Genomic DNA, 13,103 nt, shown 5'->3' on the forward strand with positions numbered 1-13,103 from the left:
GTTCTAATTTGAAAAACGGAAGTTGACGTCATTTCCGGAAAACCCGGAGGTGCTCATGCCTTGAAAATATGAAAAAATTGAAAATGATTCAAAAATAATATGTTCAAGTATGATATGAAATGAACACAGTTCTTATATTTCTTGAGAATGATAAGATGAAAATGTTAAAATGAAATTTTAATGATTTTTAGTTAGTAACAACCCTCAAATGATACGAGTCAAAATTTGAGAGCAGTCCGACAATTAGTTTGTGAGATATTGCGTTAAGAGTGTAGCTACTTTTGTTATTTGAAAAAAGATGGAAAAATCGATCAAAAGCAACAACGTGATAATGATTCTGAGCAGTGTTTGAAGCTGTTCAAATGCAATAATCCTAAATTTTGGCGTCGATATGTTACAATAGATGAAACATGGCTCCATCATTCCACTCCGGAGTCGAATCGACAGTCAGCTGAGTGGACTGCACACGATTAACCGAATCCAAAGCGAGGAAAATTACAACAGTCAGCTGGCAAGGTTATGGCATCAGTATTCTGGGATGCGCAAGGTATAATATTCATTGATTACCTCCTAAAGATCATCAACAACAATTATTATATAGCGTTATTGTATCGTTTGAAGGATGAAATCGTCAAAAAACTGCCCCATTTGAAAGAAAAGGTGCTGTTTCATCAAGACAACGCGCCATGTCACAAATCAATGAAAACAATGGCAACATTGCATGAATTGGGCTTCGAATTGCTCTACATCCACCATATTCGCCAGATCTGGCCCCCAGTGACTTTTTCCTGTTCTCAGACCTCATAAGAATGCTCGCTGGAAAGAAATTTAGCGCCAATAAAGAATTAATAGCTGAAACTGAGGCCTATTTTGAAGCCAAAGACAAATTGTATTACAAAAATTGTATCGAAAAGTTGGAATATCGCTATAATCGCTGTATCGCCCTTGAAGGCAACTATTTTGAATAATAAAATCGAATTTTCCAAAAAAAATGTGTTTTACTATGATCTCATTAATTTTCTCTTAGTATTCACAAATAAGCACTGATTCTGCACTGATGAAACAATTTATCAATTTCTAGACTTTATTGAAGCGTCTATCTTTCCTTGATTAAATGGCATAACCTACTGAATACAAATGATATAAAAAATTTAAGAAAAAAAAAACAGAGTTGACATTTTTACGCAAGGAGTTTTGACTTTGGATATGTGTTCAGAACGCTGAAAGCAAAAATGCAGAATTTCGAGGAAAATTTACATGAATTCAAATTCAACAAGAACGCTCAAACTAAGAACTTCACGACAGTGCTCTTCTTATTATTTTTTTACATAGTTTCACCTGGTAACTCACAGATTTATAGTTTTTCAATGAAACGATTTGAAATTATGGTATGCAAGACATCGATGCATTGCAGAACAATGTTATTGGGTACTTAACAACTATTTCTATTTTTACTTCAGAAAACGCCTTATCTGTTAATCACATAATCGTGATACATTGACGCAGTTATCAGAAAATCCCTCGGTATTTTTTACAATTTGCATAAAAAATAGAGGTATGGAACTCAAAATATGACATTTTTATGTAGAGTGCATTCTTGGCGAATTTTTCGATCATTCTTGGAACCATAAGCAGCACTAATTGAAGCTGAATATCGTATAAATAATACATCTCCCTTCGTTTATTCGCCAGTTCATATCCAAAGATGAACCGAAAATTACTTTCGGTTTTTTTCAGTGCGCTTGTGTGCAGCACATTGGGCCATGGTGAGTTAAGATGTTCATTATTTTCTATGATAAACCCTTCACGAATTTAAACTTCTTGTAGACAAATAAAAACGGAAAAAAACTGCTAATTTACGTTAGATTCAGATAATTGGAAAATTTTAAATTCTGAATTCGGTACAGAAACCTGCATATAAATGAAGTCATTTCAGAGTGAAACCAACAGGTGGTACTGGATGGTTAATATCATCCAGAACTTCAAATCTTTCAATTCAAACGGCAGGCATCAAATCTTAGACAATATTAATATTAATCATTTGCGATCGACGTTTCGGTGTTCTCTAAGGCTAGGAACATAGTGAAGCGACCAAGAGGTGCGAAGAGGATAGCAGAAAGGATAGCGGTTCCCGATAGTAGCGGCGATAACGAGGTGCCATCTCATAGTGAGGCGAACAAGAAATCAAGGCGATAGTCGAGTTTGTTTATTATAGAGTAGGCGCGTTTCCGAAAAATGGATTTATACTGTTAGAAAATTCGTTATTGAAACTCTGGTATGTAATGAAAAATGATGAAAATAGAAGAACTTGTAGTGTTCACGAAATTAATAAATCTAGGAAAGTACATGGTGAATTTCATCACTTGTATAAAGAATTACGCGATCATTCAGAGAAATTTCTTTCATATTTCCGTATGAATATTGCAACGACTACATTCTGAAAAAAATTGAATCTAAATTGATGAAAAACTAGACTAATTTCATTCGCGACCCTATCACTTCCACGGATTCATTACTTGTTAGTTTCATTTCATCCGCTACAGCATCCCATAACTTGTCCAAAATATATCAATTATGATGTTGAGCATCTCTCTGATTCCACAAATTACTTTTCACAAATATCGAACTAATGAATGCGTCAATCCAATTTTATTTATTAATTGCGCAGTCGCGCGGCGATGAAGGAAAACAAACTTCCCCGATCTCGCCTCTATCCTCGCTTAACCGCCTCGCGCAAACCCCATTCGGGATCGCTGCACTATGTACTACCCTATTAGAATATATTTGTTTGAATTCGCCTCTATCCTCTCTACTATCCTCTTCGCACCTCTTGGTCGCTTCACTATGTTCCTAGCCTAACTGTACAAAGTCGATTTCCAATAACCTTATTTTTTCCGTGTAGAACATCTGAGGGCACACGAACTTCAAAGAAATAATCATGCACAAGCACGATCTATTGGCTCCCATCACGTAAGAAACCATCAACAACAATGCAGCTACATTTGTCCTGTACCAAGCCCATCACCAGGTAAGATATTAATATAGAGAAGTACAATCAAAAATCATAGAATTTTTTTCCAGAAATCAACCCATCTGACTCGTCAATCAGTCTGGTGTTCATCGAAGAAACGAAAGTATTCGCTGTGGTCAATACCACAGAAGAAGTAGCTATCGTATTCCAGATAGGCGAACCAATAGGCCTTATAGTGAATGGAAAAACCGGAGTTTCGATTGTCGTAAATATCGACAAAAAAACTGTTGTTTACTACCCCTCTGGATGCAATGACAATCTATGGAAAGAGTCCAAATCGAGTTTGGTGGATTATCTCAAGAATCTTGGTCCACTCACCAACGTCAACAACTGGAAGAACGGTCAAAGCTTCAAACTAAACACAGTAACGAAAGAAGTAAAAACTCTATTAGTATCAATCGTCCAATTTTTGGACGTTGCATTAGCTATACGAGTTAAAACCAATCCTGATGCTGTCATCAACTATCTTGGTGCTATAATTCACACATTGCTGGAATCTAGTGATGTTCTTGAACTTCTTCTGGTCAGACTTAAATCTACTGTGAACGTTATCCTCGGAGGCTTAAGCAAAGTTGTCAACATAGCAATTGGATTGAAAACCATAGGATTGAAACTACAAGGGGGAATTAAATCTCTGTTGGACCTTGATATTAACGTGTCGCTTTTACTAGGTCAAAATTCTGGATTAAACAGCTTACTCGACTTGTTGATCCAAGTTGGTGTTCGTCTAGATTTAACGAAAGTTCTTGGAAATTTACTGCAGTCTCCAGAATCGATATTAGGTCTTGCTGTTACCTTGGATGGTGGCATATACGTAGGCATATCTGGCATCACCGCAGTAATATACAACATACAACTATACGCGGCTAAAAAGATATCCCTAGAAGCTTTGATCGATGTGCTCATCCAAGTTGAATCAGACCATCATGTTAAAATTACTAGGGAAGTATTGAACAATGTTTTGACTAGATACTTCGTTTTGGCCAAGTCTCAAGCAGCCCAATACAACACTGGCAGCTCCTGGTCAACCCTCAACAAGTTCTTCCAAGACATAAAGGATGATAAGCTTGTCATCAATGGTATAAACGTATCGACTGTAATAAATATTTTGATTTCTACATCTGGAAGTTCTTCTTTGGGTAACATAGTCAAAATATTAACTCAACTCAAATCTATCGTCTCTTTATCGAAAATCGTAGCAACGTTGTACTTCAGATTGATCTATTTCGTTATTTCTGGAGAAGGTCTTGTATTCATCCACCAATTGCTACCAGATATCAAAATAGCAATCAACTTGTCTTCTACTACCAGCATCCTCACTCAGATATTATCGAACGTCAACGTTCTTCAAATTGTTTCTTACCTCTTGAGATTAGACATCATAGGTGCCATCACACATCTCCCAGTTCTTGGTCCTATCTTGCAAGCACTCGACTCAATTCTCACAGCTGTAGGCTTAGCTCTTGAAGTCACTGTTACTTCGGCTTTGAAAGCAGTTGGCTCTATTCTTGATGATTTGAAGGATATTATACTATTTGGTTTAGGACGTGGTGGAAAGGCGCCAGCTGATACAGGAATCGCTGGTCTATCTCTCCTGGGTGGAGGAATATCCGTCAGCATTACAACGTCTTGGTCTTCTACTGATAAGTCCTCAAGCTCTGGTTCTTCTTCATCTAAGGGAACTTCTGTATCGCCCTCTAGCTCTGGTTCTTCTTCACCCAAGGGAACTTCTGTATTACCCTCCAGCTCTGGTTCTTCTTCATCGAAGGGAACTTCCGTATCACCCTCTAGTTCCAAGGGAAGCAGTTCAACAGCAGGAATAACCATAGGAGGAGGTTCATCGAGCTCCAGTGGAGGTAGTGTAGGAGGTTCAGGTTCCCACTCAGGAGGACAAAGCATAGGAGGAGGTGCAGCCAGTGCTGGTGGTAGCAGTGCAGGAGGTTCAGGATCGAATTCAGGAGGACAAAGTATAGGAGGAGGTGCAGCCAGTGCTGGTGGTAGCAGTGCAGGAGGTTCAGGGTCTCACTCAGGAGGTATCAGTGCAGGAGGATCTGCTGGTAGTTCGGGAGGAAGTAGTGCAGGAGGTTCAGGGTCCCACTCAGGAGGTATCAGTGTAGGAGGATCTGCTGCTAGTGCGGGAGGAAATAGTGTAGGTGGATCAGCTTCTCACTCAGGAGGTATCAGCGCAGGTGGCCATTCGCATTCTTCAGGAGGACAAAAAGGAGATGGTTGGTCCTTAGGAAATATATTCGGTGGAGATAAAGCAACTCATGGATGGAGTTTGTTTTAGAAATAGACAACAAGCAGGTAAATCTCTAAATTTTTTTTTTCAAATTTTAGATGGAATTTTTTTCCGTTTTCATTTTACTAAAAGGATGGCTATATTATTTTGATTATGAGCCGAGGTTAGGTTATGTCCGTCTGTAAACACGATGACTCTCAAATGGAAAAAATTAGAAAATTCCAATATATTAGAATTTATTTCCAATTAACGATCGACCAAAAGAATACTCACACCTTTTTATAATTTTTGTTGAAATTATTAGACTTCAGATTTGGGACATTGTGTACATATGATGATAATTCCGATTAAACAATTCAACTTTATTTCAATTTTTTGTTGCAGGTTCAGAAAACAAGATTTTAGGATTAACAACTTAGTTTTAACTTTGACTGTCCCATAAACCAATGTTAGTTTTAAGGTGTTACCATGTTGTAGTTTTAAATAAAAGTCAAATTGAATTTTGTGTATTTCTTGGAAGATTAGAGGTGGAGAATTATTTTCATGAAATTCATAACAATTTCTTTTATTTCTGAGTACCTATTTAAGTGAAGATTGGAAAACTAAGATTCAAGATCAAGTGACTCTATTCCGATCTCAAATCATGATTACATTAATTTTATTCACTACTGTAATGGTGTTTTGTTTTCAGGAAAAATCCAATAATAACATGATTAACTTTTCAAAATAGTTAGGATATTGAACGAATTCAATGCGTTATCGAAAAACTTCAAAGTATTTCCGACAATTTACATAAAAAAAACTGAAAGAAGCATTCATACTATGACATTCTTTCGGTAATTGCATTCTCGATGCATTGTTAACTATAAAACTAACAATAATTAGATGGAAATAATCACTCAAATATCCTACCTGTTGATGGCTATTTGTCCAGTTAGCAAAATAAAATGATGACAAAGTATATTTTAACTTTTATTTGTGCTTTTTTCTGCAATACTCTTGGCCACGGTAAGTGAACATTTTGAATTTCGCCTACTCTTTTTGCGCCCTTGAGGACTACATGTACCTATTTGTCATTATGTGCTCTCCAAGGGCGCAATTGGCGCATAAAAGAACGAGCGCTCAACGGCTCCCGACTCCACGTCAGTGCTTTCCTAAAATTTCACATTTACACACTGCGCAAAAAAATTAACGCACATTCTCAAAATCTCAATTTCAACTCTAACTCTACATTGACTTTATAACTTATTTTTTATGTTCTCTCGGGAAGGTTTTTAACGAAACAAGACACATTAAATGGAAGAAAAATTCAGGATTTCATCGAATCTTATGTGAAAGACGAGAAATAAACAATTCTCAAAATACTGGAATGCTGATAAGTGATTTAATACTTGGTATTTCCACCCCTTGCGTTAATTACAGCTCGGCAACCACGGTTTATACTCAAAATGAGTGATCTTAAAATGTTCTGATCTAATCCTTCCCAGATTTCTCTCAGTTGGATTCCTAAGTCATTAAGAGTAGCTGGATGATTTTCTGAACTTCTCAGCCTTCTATTGAGGTTGTCCCAAACCTGCTCAATCGGATTGAGATCTGGACTTCTTGATGGCCATTCCATTCGACTTCAACCTCTTCAAGGTTGGCATTATCGTCCATAAAAATGAAATTTTCACCAATGTATGGGGCAAATGGCACTACATGCTCTTCAAGAATGTTCCTTATGTACCTATCAGCATTCATAGCTCCATTATCAACGACCACTAGGTCTGTGCGAGCAGTCAAAGATATTCCACCCCATACCATAATCGATTCTCCCCCGAAACCAGTAGTATTCAGGAAATTGCACTGAGCATATCTTTCATGTGGACGTCTGTATACAAGGGAACGTCGATCACAATGGTAGAGGCAGAATCTAGACTCATCTGTGAAGATAACTCTTTCCCAATCAGCCTCTTCCCAATGGATATGCTCTCTCGCAAAATCCAAACGCGCCCTTCGATGGGCTGGGGTAAGAGCTGGGCCTCTTGTCGCGACACGAGGCCTTAAATCATATTCTCTGAGGCGATTTCTTATTGTCTGAGTGCTAATTTGCACCCCATGAGTTTGCTCAAGCTGATTTTGAAGGAGGCGAGCGGTTGCAAACCGTTGTCTCAACGAAGAAACTCTCAAGTAACGTTCTTGAATGGCAGTTGTTACCCGTAGTCTACCCTGTCCTGGTCTTCGGACATTCATACCTGTTTCCCTGAATCGCTGCAACATTCTGGACACACTTGTATGGGAAACTCCAAACCTTTCTGCAATACTTGTGTATGTCCACCCTTCTTCACGCAAAACTACCGCTTGGGCACATTCCTCTTGGGTAAAATTGCGTGTTTCGCGTTGCATAGCGATCGAGTGTAGAAAATCAAACGAAAGAAAAACTATTGATCATTAGAATTGATCGAGAACAAAAGATTTCAGAATGGAGCCAATACCTACATTCAAAATCTGATAATCTCATCTTTTTTTATTCCTGCTGGGAAAAAACATCTGTATTGAAGAAAAACGTTGAAAGTGGATAACATATGCATGCATAATTCTGATAAAAATTATTATCATTGAGAAGACCTTCATTTGTAGAATAAATTTGAGATTTCCATAATGTGCGTTAATTTTTTTGCGCAGTGTATTTCTTAATTTTTAGCTTATCTGCATTTAGTGTTGAAAGAGGAATTAATAAACCAAAGAGTTCAATTTGCACTGTTTTGATTTTTCTATCGAGCATAAAAAAGGATAAAATTACAGTTGGTCAAGAAGGTTGTTCAGCATTCGAAAAAAGATTAAAATTATTATTTGATATGAAATCCGAATTTCTAACAGAAAAATATCTATTGCGTCATACACTAGCTTATCTCTCAGATCATCTTCATATAGTTATGTAATTTTTATCAACTATAGAACAACCCAGAGCTCACTCATTTGAAAGACATCATCAAGCATCCCAATCCTTAAGCTCCTACTACACCAGAACGAACCAACAACAGTGCAGCTACGTTTGTCCAGTGCCCAGTCCTTCACCAGGTAAGAAAGACTTTTTTGGTTACCACTCAAATTAAAATTCACCATCATTACAGAAATAAATGATCAAGGCGGCTTTCTAACTCTCATCTTCAACAAAGAAACCCAAGTGTACGCTTTGGTCAACACCACATCGCAAGTAGCCATTGTGTTTCAAATAGGGCAACCCATAGCACTGATAGCCAATGGAAACACCGGAGCTTCAATTGTCATCAATATAAAAGAAAAAACTGTAGTGTACTATCCAGCTGGAGCCAATCAAAATCTCTGGCAAGCATCCCAACTTGATTTAGTCGACTATCTTAACGATCTAGGTCCACTCACAAATGTTAACAACTGGAACAACGGCCAAAGCTCCAATCTCACCTCCGTACCAAAAGAAGTGAAAAATATTTTGATCTCCATCATCAAAAAATTGGACATCGAGATTGCAATTAGGGTGAATGTCAATCCCGACTCCATCATTTCTTTGATTTCTGTTTTGATCAAGGGCTTATTGGAGTCCAAAAATGTTATTCAACATATTTGCATCGTTATCGAATCTCCAGTGATTGTTATCTACGGAGGACTAAGTAAACTAGTCAACTTAATCGTTGGTTTGGATGCCATTTCGAAATATCTACAAGGTGGAATACAATCCATTATTAAAAACGGTACAGATATTGCACCAGTATTGGGAGAAAATTCTGGATTTAATAGTCTTATCGACTTTCTCCTACAAACATGTGTCCATGCAGATTTAACGAAGATCCTTGGTAATTTGCTGAAAAGGCCAGATGGGATTCTAAAACTAGTTGTAGAATTAGATCGGGGAATATATTCTGGAATATCTGGCATTTTTGCAGTTGTCTACAATGTACAACTTTACGCAACTAAAAAAATATCTTTAGAAGCGTTGATCGATGTGATCATTCAAGTACAAGCATGTAATGCACATTTTAAGATAGCTAAAAAGACCCTGAATGAAGCACTTTATTGGTACTTCATCTTGGCCGAGTCCCAAAAAACTCAATTCCATACTGAGACCTCCTGGTTAACTTTAAATAAATTCTTCCAAGATATAAAAGACGATAAACTGGTAATAAAAGGAATAAACGTATCAGCTATCATTAACGAATTAATATCCACATCAGGTTCCTCATCTTTGTGCAATGTAGTGAAGGTCTTACGACATCTCAGTCCAGCAGTCTCCTTATCTAAAATAATTGCAACATTGTACTGCAGGTTTGTTCATTACGTAGTATTCGGACATGGTCTTATATTCATCGACATTTTGTTACCACAAATCCCAATCAAAATTGATTTCGCGTCAAAGACAAGCATCCTGAAACAGATACTGTCTAAAGTTAACGTGGGTCAGATCGTGTCTTACCTCTTGAGATTAGATGTGGTAGGTGCCATTTCTAGTCTTCCAGTATTTGGTACCATCTTGAAAGAAATCGATGGAGGCATCAAAGATGCAGGAGTGACTGCTGGAGTTACAGTGGCTTCTTCTTTGAAAGCGACCAATTCTATTCTGACCGATTTGAAGGATTTAATATTGTATGGTTTGGGTCGAGGAGTCAAAGCTCCTGTAGATTTAGGAGTTGCTGGCCTTTCTGTTCTTGGTGGTGGGACCTCTGTTAGCATTACAACCACGTGGACTTCTTCTTCATCGAAAGTTGGATCTGTAGCTTCTGGAGGTGGTTCGTCTTCTGGAGGCTTGCTAGGAGGCTTCTCATTATTTTAATACTAGGTTATTATAATTTTAGGAAATTCTGTTGAAGCAGTATCGTGTTATCTTAGCTTTATTTTTGTTATTTGATAATAGTTACTGGACTTTTTGGTTGGGATATTAATCAATTAATAATTAAGTCAGTATTTAATTAAATCAGTTCCAAGAAATTTTTGTTATATCTATTAAATCTATAAAAGTTGAAGCAGATTTCTTATTTTGCCGGAGTAATCACATATATAAAAATATATTTTTGAGAATTGCAGGAATCAGTGGTCTAAGGATGAATCACTGCAGTACAAAGATAATTTGGATTGCAAATTAATTCAAAATCTTTGGAATAAAATTCTCTTGTTAGTTTTAACGTAAAAAAAATATTTTGCAAAAGTTTCCACTTCCTATAAATATTTCAAAATAGCAACTCATACAACATTATTTGGTTATTTTGCTCTTAATATCTATTTAAAAACTAATGAGTAAATAAAATATAAAACACCGACCACCACTGGTCGAGAATTAAGTACAATCAAATTGGTTCTCGACCGCAAATAAATAAAGGATAGAAATAAGTGTTTCAACGTTAATTCGGTGGTCGCAAACTAATATTCAGAAAGTAGATATATAAATGAATCAGAGTATCAAAAGAAAAACGAAAATGATCCAACAGAAATATATCGGTTGAAATAAACAATTATTGAAGTAACATATTAGTTCTTTACCACTTTGGTCGAGAAATAAAAGATACAAATTTTCCAATACCAGTTCGCGACCGCCAAATATTGAACAAAAAAATATACATTCATTTGCTTCTTGATTGAAATACACTCAAAAATATATCTTATAGTTGATATGGAACAAAATATACACATATAATTCATTTAAAATAAGAAATAATTACTATTTTCTGGTCATATATCACAAAGCACTTTTCTAAGAGAGGACGAGAAAGAACCCTCTTCTATGATAGACGATTATAAACTAATTCTTAGCGCGAAAACTTTGACCTATACCACTACTATGCAAACTATCTTGGAAAGGTAGAATGGTCGAGAACACGTACCGCGAAAATATTTTGCACTACATGATATATTTTTATTATTATTTTATCTCAAATCACGGAATGGTGCATTTACCCTATTTAAACGGTTATTTTTGAAAAAGCAGGCTTCATTTGAGGAATATCCTTGAATAATTTGGCATTATCATTAGCCCATCTTGTGAAGACATCACCGTATTTTATTGCACATTGTATTAAATACTCAACATCAACTTCAGCTTGGTGAGAATTTTTGGGTTTATTTGAAGTCAACCGTTTATAAATATCCTTTAATTTGAAACTAATCCTGGAAAAAATATGTTCAAATGAATACACATTCTTGTAGTAAATTTTCAAAATTCACCTCTGTTTTCCAGATTTGTAATATTTTTTAGAATTTATTCGCTTTTGTGGTGTTGTTTCATTGTTTTTCTGGATATTTTGCATTTGAACGAATTCTTCGTATTCATCCACACTCTTACATAACAGTTCATCAAGACCATCACTGAATTCTATAGGAATATCCTTTGCTTTCTTAGAAAAAGGACCGTCAACTTCTTCTCTACAGAAATATTCATTAGATGGTGATGCTATTGAAGTATTTGATTCTACATGCAGATCTCTGAAACATTTCAGGGAATCTATGCACAAAATATCTTCGAAAGTTGTTCCTTTAACATTGTTAATTTCAGCTCTCAATATAGGATAATCAAAACGATCACCATTATGAGCCACAAAACAAATGGGTTTCTTATGCAAATTTAGGAAATTATCAATGGTTTTGACAACATTCAAAGAAAATCTAGACTGATTCTGCAATAAATGATTGGATAAACCTGAAATCACAGTATTATTAATATTCATGTAAGTAATCAATATACTGATCATACTCACCAGATATTCTGGTTGCATATGGAGAAATAAATTTGCATGGATTGAAGCATAAATTAATTCTGTCGAGTACCGTAGGAAAAATTCCTAAAGAAAGTTGCTTGCTTTCCACAATTGAAATACTTAATTCGGTGATTCTTGTTGTGCTCTTTTGTGAAGGAAATCCAGTTGTTTCTAGATCTATAAAAGCAAAATTGTAGATAGGTTCACGTTGCACAGACATTGATAGATTTTTGATAGATGTTTTCAAGAATTACCTATATTACGTAGTAAATTAGACGTGGTTCGAGCATATCATCAAGGTCAAATACATATTTTACAACTTGTTGTACAATATCATCATCATTCAGTCCTGATTCTACATGCGATTACCTAATAAAGAAAATTGAGACAAAACCAATCACAAACAAGAAAATTCCTACACTCAAGTTGCAAATTTGAAGACAAGAGCTAATTCATATTCACTATGAAATTCTGAAAAGCGGTGGATCCTCTAGGCTATTCGTGATAATTTGAGATCAATAAGGTACTGATAACGATACAAAGATTGTTATGGGGAAATATGATGTGATAATTCTTGCTTTATAATGATCACTGGATACACTGAGCACTGATTTAGCGAAAAAATACGTCCAGAACGCCAATTATTAATTTCGTCAATCGGGGATTCCCCTAAAATCAGCAGTTTCTAAACCACGTCAGGCAACACACAATAAACAATTGTATCACCATGCCAGATAAAGAGCTCTTTTCTCCTACATAATTCATTATGTAGGCTTGGTGACACAATTATGTATTTTATTTATTGATCTCCTAGAAAACTATACTTTCAAGAAAGATAAACATTAAGTTTACAAAAAATTTTATGAATATGCAAAGAAAAGAAAGAAATCTTGAATAAAATCACATCACTAAAAGACGAAATCTGAATATCGGTTGAAGCAACATTGTTACATTACAATATTATGATTTTGTGGAAATTGATTAGCTTTTATTTAGTTGAAAATTAATTTAGGTCAAGAAAGGACCGAAATCTTCAAATATAAAATAATTCAAACCTATTATCACTTAAGGATTGGGAGAACTTATGAAGACTTACTATTTTTGCGCTGAATAATAAATAACTTGAAAG

General features: G+C 35.8%; 3 protein-coding genes across 7 annotated transcripts; 2 read left to right on the forward strand and 1 right to left on the reverse strand.

Annotated features, from left to right (window-relative positions):
- The first annotated feature begins 1,486 nt into the window (after positions 1–1,486).
- LOC123672851 lies at positions 1,487–5,773 on the forward strand. Of its 2 annotated transcripts, XM_045607163.1 has the most exons (5): positions 1,609–1,766; positions 2,903–3,028; positions 3,082–4,787; positions 4,818–5,338; positions 5,658–5,773. In XM_045607163.1, exons 1-4 carry the CDS (start codon positions 1,706–1,708, stop codon positions 5,319–5,321), a joined length of 2,397 nt encoding a protein of 798 aa, XP_045463119.1. In that variant the 5' UTR covers positions 1,609–1,705; the 3' UTR covers positions 5,322–5,338; positions 5,658–5,773. The 2 variants fall into 2 exon arrangements, with proteins under 2 accessions (XP_045463118.1, XP_045463119.1); XM_045607162.1 differs by having other exon boundaries at positions 1,487–1,766; positions 3,082–5,338.
- Positions 5,774–5,984: 211 nt separating this feature from the next.
- LOC123672852 lies at positions 5,985–10,249 on the forward strand. The gene is made up of 3 exons (XM_045607164.1): positions 5,985–6,281; positions 8,211–8,333; positions 8,387–10,249. The coding sequence occupies exons 1-3, from the start codon at positions 6,221–6,223 to the stop codon at positions 10,057–10,059; spliced, it is 1,857 nt and encodes a 618-aa protein (XP_045463120.1). The 5' UTR covers positions 5,985–6,220; the 3' UTR covers positions 10,060–10,249.
- An 831-nt stretch (positions 10,250–11,080) lies between these two features.
- On the reverse strand, positions 11,081–12,621 carry LOC123672856 (three-prime repair exonuclease 1-like). 4 transcript variants are annotated; one of them, XR_006746373.1, is made up of 5 exons: positions 12,437–12,621; positions 12,229–12,343; positions 11,975–12,151; positions 11,445–11,916; positions 11,210–11,387 (listed from the first exon to the last, which is right to left on the reverse strand). XR_006746373.1 is itself a non-coding variant. In XM_045607174.1 (3 exons), the coding sequence occupies exons 1-3, from the start codon at positions 12,192–12,194 to the stop codon at positions 11,183–11,185; spliced, it is 897 nt and encodes a 298-aa protein (XP_045463130.1). In that variant the 5' UTR covers positions 12,195–12,222; the 3' UTR covers positions 11,081–11,182. The 4 variants fall into 4 exon arrangements, 1 of the variants encoding a protein (XP_045463130.1); XR_006746372.1 differs by having other exon boundaries at positions 12,394–12,621; XR_006746371.1 differs by having other exon boundaries at positions 12,229–12,618.
- Positions 12,622–13,103: the final 482 nt, after the last annotated feature.

The sequence above is a fragment of the Harmonia axyridis genome, chromosome 2 (assembly GCF_914767665.1).
Source record: "Harmonia axyridis chromosome 2, icHarAxyr1.1, whole genome shotgun sequence".
NCBI classification, from domain to species: Eukaryota; Metazoa; Arthropoda; class Insecta; order Coleoptera; family Coccinellidae; genus Harmonia; species Harmonia axyridis.